Source organism: Gobio gobio (genome assembly GCF_949357685.1).
Source record: "Gobio gobio genome assembly, chromosome: 17".
NCBI lineage: Eukaryota > Metazoa > Chordata > Actinopteri > Cypriniformes > Gobionidae > Gobio > Gobio gobio.
The window spans coordinates 50,428,362-50,448,940 of NC_137110.1; the positions used below are offsets into that span (position 1 = coordinate 50,428,362).

Sequence of the window (20,579 nt, forward strand, 5' to 3'; positions counted from 1 at the left end):
GATCAATCTTTCAGCTTTTATTTCCAGGCATTTACATCTGGATCTGATACACAACTTAGAAGATATAACCTTTTGTTTGAACCCACCCATTTCTCATGTGACCAAAAGTATTGGAACATGTGACTGACAGGTGTGTTTTGTTGCCCTGGTGTGTCCTATTACATTGATTATTCAAACAATAAATAGCACTAAATGTCTGCACTCAGTTTCAGATTTGGGTTTTGCCTGTGCAGACTGCATTTATAGTTAGACGTGTAACCAACATGAAAACCAGAGAGCTGTCTATGGGTGAAAAACAAGCAATTGTGAAGCTGAGAGAAGATGGAAAATCAATCAGAGCCATTGCACAAACATTGACCATAGCAAGTACAACCATTTGGAATGTCCTGAAGAAGAAAGAAACCACTGGTGTACTAAGTAACAGACCTTGAATGGGTAGACCAAGAAAAACATCAGCTGTTGACGACAGAAACATTGTGAGAGCTGTAAAGAAAGACCCTAAAACAACTGTTAGTGACATCAGCAACAACCTCAAGAGGGCAGGAGTGAAGGTATCACAGTCTACTGTACGCAGAAGACTTCATGAACAAAAGTACAGAGGCTACACCAGAAGATGCAAACCTCTCATTAGCAAGAAGAATAAGAAGGCCAGGCTGGAATTTGCCAAAAACTACAGAGACAAGCCTCAAACATTCTGGGGCAAAGTTTTATGGACTGATGAGACAAAGATTAACCTCTACCAAAGTGATGGAAAGGCTAAAGTTTGGAGAAAAAAAGGACCTGCTCATGACCCCAAACATACAAGCTCATCTGTGAAACACGGTGGAGGTAATGTCATGGCTTGGGCTTGCATGGCTTCTTCTGGGACGGGCTCATTGATCTTCATTGATGATGTAACACATGATGGCAGCAGCAAAATTAACTCTGAAGTGTACAGAAAAATTTTGTCTGCCAATTTACAGACAAATGCAACCAAACTGATTGGGAGATCCTTCATCATGCAGCAAGATAATGACCCAAAACACAGTGCCAAAGCAACAAAGGAATTCATCAGGGGCAAAAAGTGGAAGGTTTTAGACTGGCCAAGTCAATCTCCAGACTTAAACCCTATAGAGCATGCATTTTACCTGCTAAAAAAGAGACTGAAGGGAGTAACCCCCCAAAACAAACAACAACTGAAAGAGGCTGCAGTGGAAGCCTGGAAAAGCATTACAAAAGAAGAATGCAAAAGTTTGGTGATGTCAATGGGTCATAGGCTTGATGCAGTTATTGCAAGCAAAGGATTTTCAACTAAATATTAAGTCTTATTCACTTTAATCTATTTTAAGTTAATCTGTTCCAATACTTTTGGTCACATGAGAAATGGGTGGGTTCAAACAAAAGGTTATATCTTCTAAGTTGTGTATCAGATCCAGATGTAAATACCTGGAAATAAAAGCTGAAATGTTGATCTTTTGTCTCATATAAATTGTTTGATGTCAAACCCAAATGTTTTCAGTCTACAGAAAAAATAAAGGAATAGTCCTCACTGTTCCAATACTTTTGGAGGGGACTGTATATTTAAAAAATTACATTAAAAAGTATAAAAATCACTCGTTTTTATAAAGTAACATGGGGATGTAATGACGTACCATTAATCGAGCTATGTTCTGTAACATGTAAAACAAGAACATGAACGTAATGTTCTAAAAGCAACCCATGTAAATGCCTTAATCAGAATATTGTCTTATTCAGAATAAGGTTATTAATTAGATTACTGCTGTCCATGTAAACGTAGTCATAGACTGGAGCAGGAAGTACGGCTGGATTTACTAACGACTCGTTTCGGGCAGAAACGCTTCAATAACTTCATTTATCTTTGAAACTTTGCAGACCTTTTACATTCACAAACAGCTCAATTACACACCACATGAAAGGTAATATCTGATAAATCATAACAGGGGCACATTAACTCAAAGGAATCGACTTCCCTTCTGTATCTGATGGTTGTGTCAGGTTCTACATGGTCCTGATCCAGGGTCTTCAGATTTCGGACTTCATTTGTCGGCCAGTTCTAGCCAGCATCATCCTGAACTCTTCGGCTCTGTTCTGCTCCGATCTCAAAGGGATCAATGTCGTGGTCCCGTATTTCATATCTGCACTGGAGACCATCTTACCGGATCGGTGAGCAATGTTTTCTGATGTCTGTGAAACTGGATCTTTTCTACATTCTTGGGTTGGGCGATATTGAGAAAAAGTGACATCTCAGTATTTTCTGGGGTTTTGGCGATAATGATAATTTAGTGTTTTGCTGACTGACTACCAAAGCGTTTCATATTTTGTGTGTTGTTTGGTTTACAGCAGTGTCAGAAATTAACTTTCCTTACGGGGGGATAATTTCCACCTAAAATTGATTTCACAGGCATTTCTTTCTAACCTTATGAGATGTATGCCTCATATTTTATGTCCAATTCTAACATTAAATCTATTCATTTGGAATAATTAGTCACTAATCCAATTAAATGAGTATCAACAAAAGCCTTATCTAGCTGTATCTAAAGCAGCATTTACATGTATGTACACTGCAATTACAATGCATGAATAATGATATGAGATTAATGTTTTAAAGGGGTCATGAACTGGCTTTTTTATTTGTTTATACTGTTGTCTGAGGTCAACTTATGATGTTCGCGTGGTTTTTACATTCAAAAACATCATAATGAATAAGTAATAGGCTATTTTCTGCCCTGGTTTTGAGGCTCTCTCAAAGAACGCTCAGATTTTGATGGGCGTGCCGAACTGAAGACTTGGAAGTAAACGCCCACGGCTAGGATTGGATTGGAGCTCATTAAGATTTGCATATTTAATGAGCTTCGGCTCCCCTGCCAGCACATGTGGGAATTGTTTTGAAAGCTTGTGGGGGAAATGCAACAGGAAAAAATCGCCCACAAGGCTCGCAAAATGCCTTTTTCAAACAAACACAATGATTTATCTCTAGTATACCCACGATTTGATTGGAATGTTTTTTAATTTTTTATTACTTGGCCCGCGCGACCGGTGAATATACACCTGCGAACCGTACACACACACACACACACACATGCATGCGCATGCCCTTCAAATTTCAAGTCAAGAGAGTGAACGCACATCAAGAAAAATACATGTCCGAGTCTGATCCCGATTCGCAATGAACCAACAACACCACAAATAAAGGATTCTCCAGCCTGTGACAGCATGCTAATATTCAGTTAGACATGTACACATAATCAATACGATCTGTAACAATGCAGTGCTGTCACATATAAAAAACATGTTTTACTCACATTAGTGTGTTGCTTCATTCGTTCATGTAATCTCATCCTGTCTGCGAAATCCAGTCTCTTGTTTATAAACGAATCCGCGGTTAAATGAAGGAACAGACACGCAATGTCTTCCCCACGTGAGCTGGATATTCATTAAAAATAAAGTTCATCCATGCGTTCATAATATTGGAATCCGAATGAAGCTTATGTGGTATGTTTAGAAATCCGATGCGGTTTACCTCCATGTAGGCCAGTGTCATGTTAGTGGCACGAGTCGGTGGGCGGGGCTACAGAATCAGGCGTTGTTCTTCTGTTGCTTCACTACACTCTGACATCATAGCCGGGCATATTCTGAGATCGAGCGTTTGCTGGGCCTGGTGTCAATAAAAGCTTTTCTTTGACTAACAAGGACGTTTTCAGCTCCGAAACTAACAGGATATTCTTTTATCATGATGTACTTTTATATATCAAAAGCTCAAGGGAAAGCTGATTTCTCATTTCATGACCCCTCTCATTCCAATTCTCTGTTAGGAACTAGTTTCGTTGGCGAAATAGACCAAAAACAGACAATAATGTTTCTAAAATGTATTAACTTCTTGTTTTTGAAACTACTGTATAAAAGCAGTCACATATTTGGGAAAAAGCAGCACTTTTGCTCGTGAAATATTGCTTAACTGTATGAGTCCTTTTCTTATATTTATATATGTTATAGTCATTTTTGACATAAGGCTACATCACATGCACGCTAGGTGTATTTTAGTTAGTTTTTTTCAATGTGAGTGACATACTCTGTTATGGAAGCTTGCTTCTGCCATGAAATAAAAAAATAAAAAGGTAATCGCGACTATTTAGCTCGCATTTCACGATTCTGAGGAAAACTTTCAGAATTGCGAGATGCAAGTTCACAAGTGTGCGATTAAAAAGTCGCAATTATCTTTTAAAACGTTTTATTTTGTGGCGGAAACAAGCTTCCATACTCTATATCATCAGCTTTATATATCATAGACGGTGCTTATCGCACACCCGATTGTTTTCACAACATTTCTTCTGTTAATTTTGCTCCGTCAGAGAGTTGTCCAAGTTTAAGTCGTATGTGAACCCTACTGAGCTGAGGAGAGCTTCCATCCATATCCTGTTGTCCATGCTTCCTCTCCCTCACCACTTTGGCAACGTCAAATCGGAGGTAAAAGGGGTTTATTATCTAGTAATCTGCCTGGGGAACTTAATTTTCTGAGAAAAAAAAACCAAATTGAATTGGCGGTTTTCTAATTACATTTGCAGGTTCTGTTGGAAGGGAAATTCAGCAATGATGACAACTCACTCCATGACAAGGCGGTCACCTTCCTGTCCCTGAAGCTGCGATTGGTCAATATTTTGATTGGCGCCCTGCAAACAGAGACAGACTCGATCAATACACAGATGATACTGGGTACGGCTGCCTGTTCAATATGTGCGTTTGCTGTTGTCAAGGGAAATACTATAAAACAAACATTATTAGAATAATAACTATATCATTATTTAGTTTTATTATTATTCAATTGTTATAAAAGCAATAAGGAAGTATGTAGTGTCCTTAGCGTTAAGCCCTTCAGTTTAATTTCATAAATTGAAAGATTATGCAAACTGGCAGTAGATTATGCAAACTGGCAGTCTGTTTTAATCTTCCCTTAAAACATGCAAAAGTATTTAAAACAAGTGATGGTTAAAGAATATGACATAGCTTAACCCTCTGGTGCTCTTGGTTTAGGGGTTGCATTGGTTGTCTTCCCGGTCATAAGTGACCGGACGCCTAAAAATGTATCTTCCTCCACCCCAGTAAAACCAATGCAATTTATTTTTCTTCAATAATATTTTTTCTTTTTAATTTTGTATTTTGAGATGATTTGATGGTATTTTTTAATATTTATGCAATAATTATGGTCTATTTTTGCCATTGAAAACTATACAAATTTTATTTTTTCTAATTACATTTTTTGTTTTAATTATTGCAGTATTTCAGGTTAAAATAGAGACTAGGCCTTCAAAATAATTTTTTTAAAGGCAGATTAGTGCCCTCTTTTAGAATTATTTAAGAAATCATGCAACCATGTGTGTAACCACTAGAGGTCTCTGTGGAGAGGCTTGAGAATTCACTAGTTCTGTTTTGAACACATTTAATTATTTTTTTTTGATGGATTTGAATAGCCTGGATGCCAGCCGAACTTAGCCCCGCCCACAACATTTTTACTCGGGCAGTTCGGTCTGGACTTGCTCAATAGAGGAGTAATTATGCCTGAACAGAAACTGTTCGGACCAATGAAATTGTCAGGGCGGGCTTTAGACGATGATGGACAGATGATAAACAGTAACGTAATCATCCACGTCATCAAAGAGCGCTTGGGTTGAATTTGTTCTAATCCTAAACGGAGAACTTGTTCGTATATGCATTCACCTTTACTATTTCTCTCAGAAATGATGATCGTGTTGGTAAGTACTCTGTGTATCCTTAAAATCTTTTTTTACAACACCGGCAAAGTTCTTTTACACTCATCTTTTTCATCTAACGTTAGGCTACTTATTCCAGCGTGCGTGCAGACAGGGTTGCCAAGTTTTTACAACAAAACCCGCCCAATTGCTAACGTTCCTCAAAACTAGCCAAAAACAAGCCCAATAGCTTTCCAGGGGGGTTCTCCGGGGAAAAAAAGGCATTTGGGGGGTAAAATATGTGTTATTTTGGAAGGACTGCCTGCTAAAATTCCCATTCCTGGGTCTGTATATCACATAATTGGGGTCGCTTCAACCCGCGGACTTGGCAACACAGTGCAATTGAGTTCTGTTGACATTTGACTACTAACGTTATGCGTCGCTCGGTCGCTCCGTTGCTCTGATTGGTTGTAGGTCTATCCAATTGAGGTCTTTCCTGGTTCGGTTGAAACACGCCCCATAATCACAGCCCAACGGAGCAGAATCAGACTCATATTCTGACTAGAATTGAGTATGACGACGTCAGGCTAGGATTTGAATATATATTTAAAAAAATCTCAAAGACTATTTATTATAAAGTTTTAGATATTTTTTTGTTTGTTAGAAATATAGATTTTTTTTCTGTGAATTTGTGTTTTTGCAGATTTCCCATTCATTTCCTATGGTCTGTCATTTATGACCGAAGACAATGAACGCTACTTTTTTTTTTACGACCAATTAGCATGCTCGAATCATGACCCCAATTTTGTTGTGTGTTTACATACCTAATGCAAGAAAAGTCAGCACGTTTCATATCACTCCGATGAAGCTGTGATTTTTAACATTTCAAAACAGAAAATTTTCCGGTCAGAAATGAGCACCAGAGGGTTAAATAAAAGTTTTCAGACGGAAGAATTGATAACTTTGTGTCTTTTACAGCGGCGATGCTGAATATCGTCCAGGATTCGGCTCTGTTGGAGTCTGTCGGTGCCCAAGCTGAAGTGGTACGAGTTGTACTTCCTGTTTGTTATTTAGGATATCAAAGAGAGAACTTGAACTGGATTTCAAGTGTCTGCAAGAGCAATCACACCGATTTAAAAATCCATTGATGAAGAGCTGGTGTGTTGTGCTTTACAGGGCAGTGTGGATGGAAGCCATTCTCTGGCGAAAAGCCACAGTCGCAATAACAGTGGCATCAGCAATGCTAGCGCAGGAAGCTCTGAGGCCACAACCCCAGACAGCGAACGTCCCGCCCAGGCCCTGCTGAGGGACTATGGTAAGGCTCACTATGGGGAACCGACCGCCACATCTGAGCTGCGTTAAAGGCATTTGAGCTTTCAACGGTTTGACTTTGACCAATTGCTTTCATTCCTCTTAAAGGGGTCATAACACACACAGTTTCTGCCAATCTCATGTTCATCTTATAGAGTAGCGTTGATCCTTTAAAGGGTTAGTTCACCCAAAAATGAAAATTCTGTCATTAATTACTCACCCACATGTCGTTGGACACCCGTCAGACCTCCGTTCATCTTCAGACACAAATGAAGATATTTTAGTGTAAATCTGATGCTCTGAAAGGCCTCCATTGGCTCAATGCACTTTACACTCTCAAGACCCTTAAAAGACACTAAAGACGTCGTTACAAAGTCCATCTCACTACAGCGGCTCTACAATAACTTTATGAAGACGAGAATAGTTTTTGTGCGCAAAAAAAACCCCTAAATAACGACTTATATAGTGATGACGATTTCAAAACACGGCATCATGAAGCTTCGAAGCGTTATGAATCAGTGAGTCGATTCAGCGGTTTGGAGCGTTATGAATCAGTGAGTCGATTCAGCAGTTTGGAGCGTTATGAATCAGTGAGTCGATTCAGCGGTTTGGATCGCCAAAGTCACGCGATTTCAGCAGTTTGGCGGTTTGACACGCGATCCGAATCATGATTCGACTCACTGATTCATAACGCTTCGAAGCTTCACGAGGCCGTGTTTTGAAATCGTCATCACTATATAAGTCATTATTTAGGGTTTTTTTGCGCACAAAAACTATTCTCGCCGATTCATAAAGTTATTGTAGAACCACTGTAGTGAGATGGACTTTGTAACGACGTCTTTAGTGCCTTTTAAGGGTCTTGAGAGTGTAAAGTGCATTGAGCCAATGGAGGCCTTTCAGAGCATCAGATTTACACTAAAATATCTTCATTTGTGTCTGAAGATGAACGGAGGTCTGACGGGTGTCCAACCACATGAGGGGAAGTCATTAATGACAGAATTTTCATTTTTGGGTGAACTAACCCTTTAAGGGTAACTTCAGTGATTTAGCATTAGGCTTTGTATCAGTAGAAACCCGATAGTATATTCAAATGATGGTACTTTCCCCCCTCATATCCCCCTGAGACGAGAGAATTATGCATTTTATTTCTGGAAAAAATCCTCCAATGACGCAAATATCGTCATTTTGCGTCATCTGAGTATTTTTTGGCCAGAGGCAAAGACTACAGCCGCTAGATGGAGCTGTTCCACATTTGATCAACTAGGGATATTAACCGATGACCGTTTGACCGATGGTTAACCGTATCAACGTTAACCGATCAAAGTTGTCGGTTAAAAAAAAAAAGATCTCTAAATTAGGCTATTATAGACAGTGGACTAAACGCTACTACAGTTAGCCATCTCATTCCAAAATCTTTTTGTGTGAAGTGAACAAATCCCTCACACTCAATTTTTCATAACTCGCCTGTTTGTACTTAATAAACCAATAAAAACATTTGGCGCGAAGTCACAGCGTTTGGGTTTGCGCGCTCACAAGGTTTGCGGTTAGAGCCAGGGCAGACGACAGTATGAAGCGTGCAAAGAAAAGTAGTGTGTGGGACCATTTCACCAAAAAGAACGACACAGATGTAAGTTGCAACTTGTGTGATACAGTGCTTCATTATAAGGCACACAGTGAGTTAGACCTGCCTTGGCCAGTGCGTCTTTTACGCATTCGGAAGGTGAATGTTTTATCCATTGGTTTTATCGTGTTGCAGTCTATTAGACAACATTCCGCATAAGATGGGCTTACATTTGGAAATATATTACATCTACATTTCAGTGGTAACACATAAGGTGTTGATCATCTTCTTTCTTTATTATTGTTAGCACTACCTCAAACTAAAGCCATTTAATGCATTTAACTAAAATGCTCTTCGGAGCTGTCATTTTCTTAAATGAGCCGCGGAAATGTTTCAAATGAGCTTCTAACGCTAGACAAATGCCTTTATTTTCAACGCGATCACCTTGTACCCAAACCATTTCGAAACTAAGGAGCCATTTGTCCTCCGATTACAAACAAGCTCCTCGGCTTTGTGTGTGTGAGGGCGGAGGCAGAGCAGCAGAGAGATGCGACAGAGTTGCGAAATTGCAGGCGTGGCTCGCGGCTGTTATTTCAAATAGCGCAGCATATTTTAAACTAATCGGTTAACCGGTTTCAACCGGCTAATGAGGCTCGGTGGTCGGTCAATTAAATGTTTAGTTTTCGCCATCCCTATTATCAACCCGCCCATAGGGGAGAGATCTCACTCACAGAATGTAAGACACAGACGGCCGCACGGACAATCATAACGGAGCGGTGCAGAGCAAAGAGAGTGTTTTAACTTTTCAATGAATTCCTGATAGTTTAACTTCCATATGCGATCTGAAAATGTGCCAGACTGACGCTTAACGTTACCTCAGGTCTTCGTAATGAATGAAATCTGACACTGCTGCGTCTGACGTGACTTTCGTTCGGCTCACTCACACTTTATTGAAAAGACACGTTCAGTTTTTAATAGGGGTGCACCGATCCGACTTTTTCAGTCCCGATACCGATGCCTGGGCTTTGTGTATCTGTCGATACCCGATACCGATCCGATATATTGTTGAATTAATAATAAACTGTATATCTTCCACCTTATACCTTCCTTGAAGAGACTAAAGGCACCAGACTTTACTAACTAAACATAACTAAGACAAAATAACAGATGTATGTAAGGTGTTGAATTCTTATTTATTTAAAAAACAATTGTGCATTCAAATCTAAAATAGAATGTAATCTAACTTCTTTAAATAAATAAAATGTAGCAGTGGAAACAAAAAACAGTGTATTGGTCAAACATACAATAGTAATCTGACAGTTACCAAACATTTTTTACACTACAGATAATTGTTTTGGTATATAATCATATCAATATTCAAAAGTAGCATTACAAATTAACAAATAGTCTAATTTTCTACCATATGCAATTTAATAAAAATTTTCAGCTAGCTAATAACAACTTTGTTCTGGTTTCACCTCACTCCAGATTAAATGATTGTAGGCTAGGCCTATTTATTTTACTACACATTGTCAACAGAAATAAGATGAAATACTGTTGATAATTAAAAATAATTCTTACTACCCACTCTTGCTAAATTGGGTAAGCACACTTGTGTTCTCATTTCAGTTGCGTTCTGAGTAAATTAATAAACTGAGTTCATGAGTTCAGTGTTGGACGGATCAGTTGTTCTGGCCAGTCGTTAAAATGATTCGGTTCAAAGGAGTCATTAGGTCACGAATCGGACATTAGCAGACGCGTTGTGTGCGAATCCCGTCTGTTAGAACATCGCGAAAGATGTCAACACACAGAAAACACTTCATAACTGGATATAATTTGTCTCCCGCTTATTGAAAGTATGCTTTATGTCAGCTGGTCAGAGAAGAGTCAATGTTTTTTGAGCGCAATTCACAACCAGTGATAATTCAAGGACAAAATTGTCCGAATGTGTCACGTGCAACATGGTTTCGGTCTTCCGAGCTTTTGATTTGGATTAATATGTGAAATATGAGAGCGAACACTGATTATTTTGAAGACCCAGAGAGCGCGCGCGGGGGAGGAGCTCTCAGATCGGTCTCTCTGTCACTCAGTCACAAGCGCAGCATCTGTTCTACATCACTCGTAAATCACAATAACTCATCAAATTAGGCTTTGGCCGTCAAAAAAATGTCAATGCAGGAAAGACCCTTACTTTGCAGTAATACCCTCGAAACAGCGACGAACTAGTTGGCGTGGCAAGCGTGAAATATCTCCTCCACACAGTCGAATCTCTGGCTCGCTCCCTTCTAGCAAGCGACACATGTTAAGCTGACGAATGACGTAGGTTCTGCTGCGACGGAAAAAAACACCTGGATCGGCTTGTGGATCTGTTAATTTTTCCGATCCCCGATCCAGCTATTTTGTCAGTATCGCGGCCGATATCCGATCCTAATATCGGATCGGTGCACCCCTAGTTTTTAATTGTAGTGTTTATTCTCTAACTGAACGAAATGATTGTATTACTATGAAGATCAAAACGACGGTGTACGGTGTGCATTCTGGGAGTTGTTGTCTTTCATCCACATGAGACAAAAAAAAGTACATTTTCTGTCTTTTCTCAGTCTAGAAGGCACCAAATTCAAAAATAATTTCACATTTCTGCTACATAAATGACCCAGTTTAAATACAAAGCTTAATGCTAAATCACTGAAGTTACCCTTTCATATATCCCAAGAGTTTTAGTTTTATCATATTTATAAAAGACCGATACACTGAACTGATTCTTTCTGAAAACGGCCGAGCTCGTGGAGGCGTGCAGTGGGCGGAGCTAAAGAGTCACGAACACACACACACACACACAAGACATCAGGGCATTATCCCTGGATAACTTTCGATTTACTCATCTGTAAATGTTACTAATTCATGCGAGTATTTCCATTTTGCATGAAAGCACGTCCTTGCAGTCTGTGTTAAACTCCAATCTTCACTGAACGAGCGCCGGCGTGGCGGGAGATATTGAATATTGAGCGGAAAAAACATTAATTTAGCTGAAATATCTGCTGTTGGACACTAGATTTAGTTTTAAAAGTCAATATGTAATTAAAGTATTTTTTGAAAGCAATAAGACGTTTCTACAGGATAAAGAAATGACAGGAACAGGTACAGTGTCTAGAGAGAGAGAGAGAGAGAGAGAGAGAGAGAGAGTGTGTGTGTGTGTGTGTGTGTGTGTGTGTGTGTGTGTGTGTGTGTGTGTGTGTGTGTGTGTGTGTGTGTGTGTGTGTGTGTGTGTGTGTGTGTGTGTGTGTGTGTGTGTGTGTGTGTGTGTGTGTGTGTGTGTGTGTGTGTGTGTGTGTGTGTGTGTGTGTGTGTGTGTGTGTGTGTGTGTGTGTGTGTGTGTGTGTGTGTGTGTGTGTGTGTGTGTGTGTGTGTGTGTGTGTGTGTGTGTGTGTGTGTGTGTGTGTGTGTGTGTGTGTGTGTGTGTGTGTGTGTGTGTGTGTGTGTGTGTGTGTGTGTGTGTGTGTGTGTGTGTGTGTGTGTGTGTGTGTGTGTGTGTGTGTGTGTGTGTGTGTGTGTGTGTGTGTGTGTGTGTGTGTGTGTGTGTGTGTGTGTGTGTGTGTGTGTGTGTGTGTGTGTGTGTTCCTGCAGAACATTCCTCTTATCTGGTAACACAGTGTGTGTGTTTTTGGTAGGACTGCACGATTTGGCGAAAATATCTATTGCGATTTATTCTGGTTAAAATTGCGATTGCGATATTATTATTATTATTATTATTATATATATTTTTTTACAAATGAAAAGTGTGTATATAACATTTTTGTGTTTATACATTATTATGGCTAATAATAATTATTATGATTATTATTGCTAAATAAAAATAATGAATATTACTATTACAATAACATTTTCATTATTAAAAATTTTAAATAGCATTTAAGAATAAATATAACAGTATATTAATAATAATATTTATATTTTACAAAAGTAATTATGGGTTACCTGTTAGTATGCAGACAGCCTATGACTAAAAATCATTAGAAAGGTCTAAGGATTTATTGAAAAAAATATATATATTATTATAAAAATCTGTGCTTTTTATCTGTGATATCAATTTCTTAAATGTCTTTAATATGAAATATGAGCCTCTTATGCATCCACTGTGGGGATTAAAACTCCTGTGCATTGAAGAAAAACATATGGATTGTCATATAAATCTATTTAGAAGTATTATTTTTCTTATTTTCAACCCAAAAGTTTCATTCATACTGAAGCCAGAGGGCGCCCTCGGGCAGAAACTCCACATTTCACATACAGCTTTGGACAGGATGTGGAATAGTGTGTTTTGTTAGTTAAAAAAAAAGCTTTTTAATCCAACTAATCGATTATCAAAATAATTGTTTGTTGCAGCCCTAAACTCAACCAGGCCCCGCCCCTTTATTCTGCATATTAATTATTTAAATGAGGAATATTGGCGTGTTCGTTCGCGAAAGAAAACTCAAAGACTACAATGGAGTTCAGAAACACTGACACTGATATAGAGAAGAGCTCAGAGCTTCCTCATGCTCAAACAACAGCATTACACACTAAAGACAGATGAACATGGAGAAAAGCGGCATAGGTCCTCTTCAAAGCGTTCAGAAAATGCATCCCAGGAATGTGACGCAATGCATCTCTGCATGTTTGTAGAAGTTGCATGGTGTCCGTCAAACTTGTTGATGGAGCTGTTGAACATCTTCAGGGTTCCCACTCGTCCTGGAAAACACATGGAAAATTAGAGAAAATGTCCTGGAAAATCTTGTTGTCTGTGAAAATTCTTTAAAAAAAAGTTATTTCTTTAGCCGAGTATAAAGAGTTTATCGCTGGCCCAAACAATTAGCGCTAGTTGTAGAAAGCACATGTTCAGGAATGCGGAGTTTGATGCGTGTGAGTAGTATTTGAATAATGATGTTTAGTCTTGTGTTGCCACTTGCAGCCGTTAGCTAATGCTATAACTGCTCAAATGTATGCAGTGAATGTTAACTCGTAAGCTGCTAACTAATCACACAATTCTGATATTAAGTCACATTTGTGAGTCAGAAATTCAGAAATTCTTTTTTGCGCAGTTGCGAGTTTATATCTTGCAATTCTGACTTCTTTTCTCAGAATTGTGAGATCTAAACTGCAATTGCAAGTTATAAAGTCCAATTCTGAGGAAAAAATAATTGCGACAATTTTCGCGTTTATATCACAAATATGTAAACTCGCAAGTCAGTATAGCGAGATAAAGTCACAATGACCTTTTCTTTCTATTCTGTGGCGTAAACAAGCTTCGTTAGTCATAATGTATGATTAAGAGCTCCTATTGAAAAATGCTGGATTGTTAAGTAATGGCAATAAACTGTACGGCTTTTAAAGCCGTAAAGCTTTTATTCCCGCCGTAGTAAAATTGAAAATGTACTGGAAAATGGTTGCTGAAAAAGAGTGGGAACCCTGATCTTTAACCAGTTTTGTTTTGCATAATGAATGCTTTTTATTAGGGCTGTCAAAAGATTAATCGCGTTCAAAATAAAAGTTTGTGTTTACATAATATATGTGTGTGTACTCTGTTAATTATTATTTATATATAAATACACACACATTCATGTATATATTTAAGAAATATTTGCATGTATATACATTTTTATAATCTATAATATATATATAAATATAAATGTTTTATATATAAAAAGATTTTTTTCTTAAATATATACATGCTTGTGTGTGTATTTATATATTGTTAATTATTATTTATATATAATAAATACACATACATTCATGTATATATTTAAGAAATATTTGCATGTATATACAATTATATAATATATATAAATATAAATGTTTTATATATAAAAATAATATTTTTTTCTTTAATATATACATGCTTGTGTGTATTTATATATAAATAATAATTAACAGAGTACACACACATATATTATGTAAACGCGATTAATCTTTTGACAGCCCTACTTTTTATTTATTTTCAAAGCATGATGTGAACGAAGCCTAACGCGGCTTGTTATGATTTGGCTGGACTAGATGGTCATCATTGTCTGTAACTTGTGCTTGTGTGTGTTCATGTGTATGGTTTATCATTGCCGTCACATGTCTCTGTGCCTGGCTTGCGTTGTATGCGCGCGTGTGTGTTACTAACCCGCTGTCTGTGGCGTGCTGTGTGTTATATCCCAGCTCTCCACACAGACACGGCGGCCGGGCTGCTGATCCGAAGCATCCACCTGCTCACCCAGAGACTCAACTCCCAGTGGAGACTGGACATGAGCATCTCACTGGCCGCCCTCGAGCTGCTGGCCGGCCTCGCCAAGGTACGCTGACTGATTCATCTGTACATTTATATTGTGAGTGGTTATCCCTCTGGTGCTGTTTGGTCATTTTTAAAGGGTTAGTTCACCCAAAAATGAAAATTCTGTCATTAATTTCTCACCCTCATGTGGTTGGACACCCGTCAGACCTCCGTTCATCTTCAGACACAAATGAAGATATTTTAGTGTAAATCTGATGCTCTGAAAGGCTTCCATTGGCTCAATGCACGGTTCACTCTCAAGACCCTTAAAAGACACTAAAGACGTCGTTACAAAGTCCATCTCACTACAGTGGTTCTACAATAACTTTATAAAGCGACGAGAATAGTTTTTGTGCGCAAAAAAACCCCTAAATAACGACTTATATAGTGATGACGATTTCAAAACACGGCATCATGAAGCTTCGAAGCGTTATGAATCAGTGAGTCGAATCATGATTCGGATCGCGTGTCAAACCGCCAAACTGCTGAAATTTGATGATCCAAACTGCTGATTCGACTCACTGATTCATAACGCTTCGAAGCTTCATGAGGCCGTGTTTTGAAATCGGTCATCACTATATAAGTCGTTATTTAGAGTTTTTTTGCGCACAAAAACTATTCTCGTCTTCATAAAGTTATTGTAGAACCACTGTAGTGAGATGGACTTTGTAACGACGTCTTTAGTAGCTTTTAAGGGTCTTGAGAGTGTAAAGTGCATTGAGCCAATGGAGGCCTTTCAGAGCATCAGATTTACACTAAAATATCTTCATTTGTGTCTGAAGATGAACGGAGGTCTGACGGGTGTCCAACCACATGAGGGTGAGAAATTAATGACAGAATTTTCCTTTTTGGGTGAACTAACCCTTTAACCTAACGCTTGCTGTCTGAACACACACAAAAAATCATGATTATGAAAAATAGTCACACTTGTATTGTTCACAGTCATTGGAAAACCTAGTGGAAGCGCTTGGTACTGCAACCAAACAAATTCTTACTGAAAGCTCATTTTTTTAGATGTCAACCTCGGATCACAGCTTGTTTAGATTTAGCTTTGATTTTCTCACAGTTTTAGATTAAAATGTGTTTTGGACACTACATATTTCAAATAAAAATTGAAAATGTTATTTTTGTGCATTTCTTTTTAATAACAATAAATATAAAATTGTAGACTACTTATATTAATATTAATTATTAATATTAATTTCAACATTTACTAATTCATTATTAAAATCTTGCTAACATTAGTTAATGCTCTGTGAACTAACATGAACAAACCATGAACAGCTGGATTTAAATTATCTAACATTAACAAAGATTAACTAATGCTGAACAGAGGTGTTGTTCATGGTTAGTTCATGTTAACTAATGCATTAACTAATGTTAACTAATACAACCTAATTGTAAAGTGTTACCAAAACATTCAATATTTATGAGTGTTTAAGTTGGAAATTTAATTTTAAGGTCCCTGCTCAAAAAGGGAATAAATTAACTATAACTACTGCATAAATATAATTTAATAGCATAAAATCCCCTAAAAATACAAAATGTTAAATAAAAAACATTATCAAACTAAATTATAGTACAATATTCCATTTGAATTTTTTTTTTAGCACAAGTACCAGAGGGTTATTATAACCAGTGGGTCTTTTTATTTATACACTACCGGTCAGTTTGGAATAATTGTGATTTTTAATCTATTTTTTATGTTTTTGAAATAAGATTCATCACCAAGGCTGCTTTATTTAAAGGATCACGGCGACTTTTTGTGACTTTATCTTATTCACCGTATCCCCCAGAGTTAGATAAGTCCATCCAATTCTCATCTCCGTACCATAACTCTGTCTGACGCACACACCGCTAGCCTAGCTTAGCACAAAGACTGGAGGTAAATGGCTCCAGCTAGCCTACTGCTCAATAAGTGACTAAATAACGCCACATTTTCCTGTTTACATGTTGTGATGTGTGTAGTTACATCATGTACTAAGACCGACGGAAAATTAAAAGTTGTGATTTTATGGCAGGAACCCTGTGAGAGCTATGAGCCGTCCCATGAGTGCAGCGGCGTAATATGTGTAATATCATTGCGCCGCTGCACTCAAGGGACGGCACAAAGATCCTAGCAGTCGGCTAGCTGGAGCCATTTACCTCCAGTCTTTGTGCTAAGCTAGGCTAGCGGTGTGTGCGTCAGACAGAGTTATGGCACAGAGATGAGAATGGGATGGACTTCTCTAACCCTGAGGGATACAGTGAATAAGATAAAGTCACAAAAAGTCAGCGTGTTCCTTTTAATCAAAAATACAGTAAAAATTGTGAAATATTATTCCAATGTAAATCATGTGTTCTCTATGTGAATATATAGTAAAGTGAAGTGTAATTTATTCCCGTGATCAAAGCTGAATTTTTTTGTTTTTGAAGTAATGATTCTTTGCATCACCATATTGGGTAACACTTAAGTAAAGGATTAATAAACTATTTAAATACGCATTTATGCATCTTATTATGAATTACAGTAGGAACACATGTAAATAAAGCATTTATTAACACACTGAGTAACTATTACTATATGTCTAAATAATAAGATGTATAAATGCATATTTAAATAGTTTATTAATCATTTACTTACAATTTTTAAATGATCTGATGAACACTGACAACTCCTTAATAACTGGTTTGTAAATAATGCAATGCTTAATTTAGAAATGATCAATTGATCATTTATAAAGTATGAAATTAAACACATTTATAAACTGCTTAGTAATGTCTATTAATGCTTTATAAATGATGAATTAACTATTTACTAATGCTTAACTAATGCTTCATAGTGTGTAGTTATTATAAAGTGTTACCCTATATTCCACAATATTAATTACAATATGACCGTTGTTAGTGCATTTTAATCTAATAAATGCAGCCTTGGCTAGCAGACATTTAAAAAGATTATAATTATTCCAAGCTTTTGAACCGTTCATGTCCACGATGAGTGAAATGCGTGTTTGTTTTCCGGACAGGTGAAGGTGAGTGTGGAGTCGTCTGACCGTAAGCGAGCGGTCAGCTCTGTGTGCAGTTATATCGTGTATCAGTGCAGCCGCCCGGCTCCGCTCCACTCCAGAGACCTGCACTCCATGATCGTCGCCGCCTTCCACTGCCTGTGCGTCTGGCTCACCGAACACCCCGACATGCTCAACGAGAAGGTACGGCCAACCTCAGCTGTTTAAAGGGTTAGTTCACCCAAAAATGAAAATTCTGTCATTAATTACTCACCCTCATGTCGTTCGACACCCGTCAGACCTCCATTCATCTTCAGACACAAATTAAGATATTTTAGTGTAAATCTGATGCTGAGAAAGGCTTCAGAAAGGCCTCCATTGGCATTCAGTACATTTACACTTCCAAGATCCATAAAAGGCACTTAAAACGTCGTTACAAAGTCCATCTCACCACAGTGACTCTACAATAATTTTACGATGCGACGACAATAGTTTTTGTGCGCAAAAAAAATCAAAATAACACCTTTATTCAACCTCTTCTTGTCTTCCGTGTGTGTCTCCACGACGCATGCGCGAGAATATGACGAAGCGCCGGCGTTCGGGAATCCATGAAATGCACACTTTAGTCCCATTTTGAGAACTACGCCGAGACCTAAAGCACGATCAATGTAGAATTCAACAGCTTAGACACGCGCGTCTTCCTCTGATTGTAAACAAATCGCTTCTGGGTCATGTGTCCGAACACCGGATCTGTGTCATATTCTCGCGCATGCGTCGTGGAGACACACACGGAAGACAAGAACAAGCTGGATAAAGGCGTTATTTTGTTTTGTTTTTTGCGCACAAAAACTATTGTCGTCGCATCGTAAAATTATTGTAGAGTCACTGTGGTGAGATGGACTTTGTAACAACGTTTTAAGTGCCTTTTATGGGTCTTGGGAGTGTGAATGTACTGAATGCCAATGGAGCAATTTTCAATTTTCATTTTTGGGTGAACTAAATTTAAGGGCACCGACCAAATTACGTCGGTACTACCGAGTACCGATTCACATTAAATCAATCGGTACCGAATTTCTTTACCTGAGAACGCATATTGTGATCTAGACGAGTGTCTGTGAATATGAAACCGCAAAAAGACCATTTAAATACGAATCCTGCGTCTCAGGTCTAACGGGTGTCGAACGACATGAAGTTAATGTAATTAATGACAGAATTTTCATTTTTGGGTGAACTAACCCTTTAACATCAGAAATGCGGAAACTTGAGCACCTGCGATTATTACTGAAGCCAAAACAAAGCAGTCAAACAAGCCACTTCTCTAAGGGATGGGCAACAGTGGTCGAGTAATCGAGTACTCGAATGTGACAGCGATCATCGATCATGAGAACGATGATCGCCCTGAAAAAAAAAATATTTGTCTCTTTTTTATTGGTTATTGCGTCGTTTTGCGCGGTACCGGAGGTCTGATTGGTTATCGTATACAGCGCCTCCAGACCGCGGCGAAATAAAGTGAAACTGAGGCGCGCACTGCAGTGATGTCTGGAATCACTGATCATTAAATGGTTAGTGCAAGATGTGCCAATCTGTCATAGCCTACATAGCATTATAATGAGAACACGATGGAAATAGAATGCTGTAAATGATCTGTGCTTAGTTCCCCGTGTATCAGCTGATCCACAGAGAAACTAGCGACACTCAGACTAGCGCGTGATGTTCATGTGCGCATTCGCTTCCTTTTGTGCAGATGCACATTGTAAGATTGCTTTTATATTGTCTATATCTGATTAATCTAATATAAGAAGCGTTTGGTTGAGCTTAATAAGCTAGCAAAGCGCTGCCGTTATACCGGCTGCTGTTCATTCTCTTCAGTTTCAGCTCAAACGCATTAATGCTCGACATGATGGGTTAGAGACGGTCATATTCTTTTTAGATCGGCTATTTCTTTCTCAGAATCATTGATATTAGTAATGCAGCAGTGCTATACTGTTCTCGTATTTTTTAACAGTAGACCTAGTTTATTTAAAGTTGTTTTTCGTTATGAGTTTGAAAACGCGCAGTGATGTCTGTAAACGCTTCGATCATGAATAATACAATTAAGTGCTTGATGTGCAGAGTCAATCTGTCATAGCATTATAATGAGAACAGGATTTTAATAAAGCCTTTTGTGTTGATTTATGTCGTAATAGGTTCATAATAATCTTCATATTAATATTGATATATGGTGCGTTTGGTTGAGTTTATTAACCAGCTAGCAAGCTCTGCATGGTGGTGTTATTTCACAGTTTCAGCTCAAAGGCAATGCTCGATATTACTGACTTGGTTATTTGAGACGGTCATTTTATAAAGATGTTTCTTTTTCAAAGACATTTATGCATCATAATCTAGCAGTTATTTTTTGTTTTATATGTTCATGTTTTCATATACCTGTTTTCATGTCACGTTTGTATTTGTCAACAACCATTTTCATAACAGTTTTCATTATCTCAATGACAGACATGCCCCGCCCCCTGCACATGCCCCGCCCCCTGCACATGCCCCGCCCCCTGCACATGCCCCGCCCCCGAGTACTCGTTTTTGAGACCTATCGATGATCTAAATGAGAAATTGACAAAAATGCCCATCCCTAACTTCTCTATCTTAAACTTCCTGTGTGTTGCTAAATCAATGGCAAATATCAACGACAATCAAGAAACATTGTGATGATTTTGTTCAATTTTGGATAAGGATGTTAGTGGTTCCACATT

At 38.2% G+C, this 20,579-nt stretch overlaps 1 protein-coding gene across 2 annotated transcripts in view; it reads left to right on the forward strand.

Moving 5' to 3' along the window:
* ralgapb (Ral GTPase activating protein non-catalytic subunit beta) overlaps positions 1-20,579 on the forward strand; it is a 120,514-nt gene that overhangs the window by 67,962 nt on the left and 31,973 nt on the right. Inside the window, exons 11-17 of one of the 2 annotated variants that reach the window (XM_079841694.1) lie at positions 1,996-2,163; positions 4,350-4,464; positions 4,563-4,710; positions 6,663-6,727; positions 6,861-6,999; positions 14,737-14,870; positions 17,857-18,039. In XM_079841694.1, coding sequence (XP_079697820.1) covers positions 1,996-2,163; positions 4,350-4,464; positions 4,563-4,710; positions 6,663-6,727; positions 6,861-6,999; positions 14,737-14,870; positions 17,857-18,039 — 952 coding nt within the window. The remainder of the gene's footprint in view (positions 1-1,995; positions 2,164-4,349; positions 4,465-4,562; positions 4,711-6,662; positions 6,728-6,860; positions 7,000-14,736; positions 14,871-17,856; positions 18,040-20,579) is intronic. The other variant, XM_079841695.1, reaches the window with a different exon arrangement.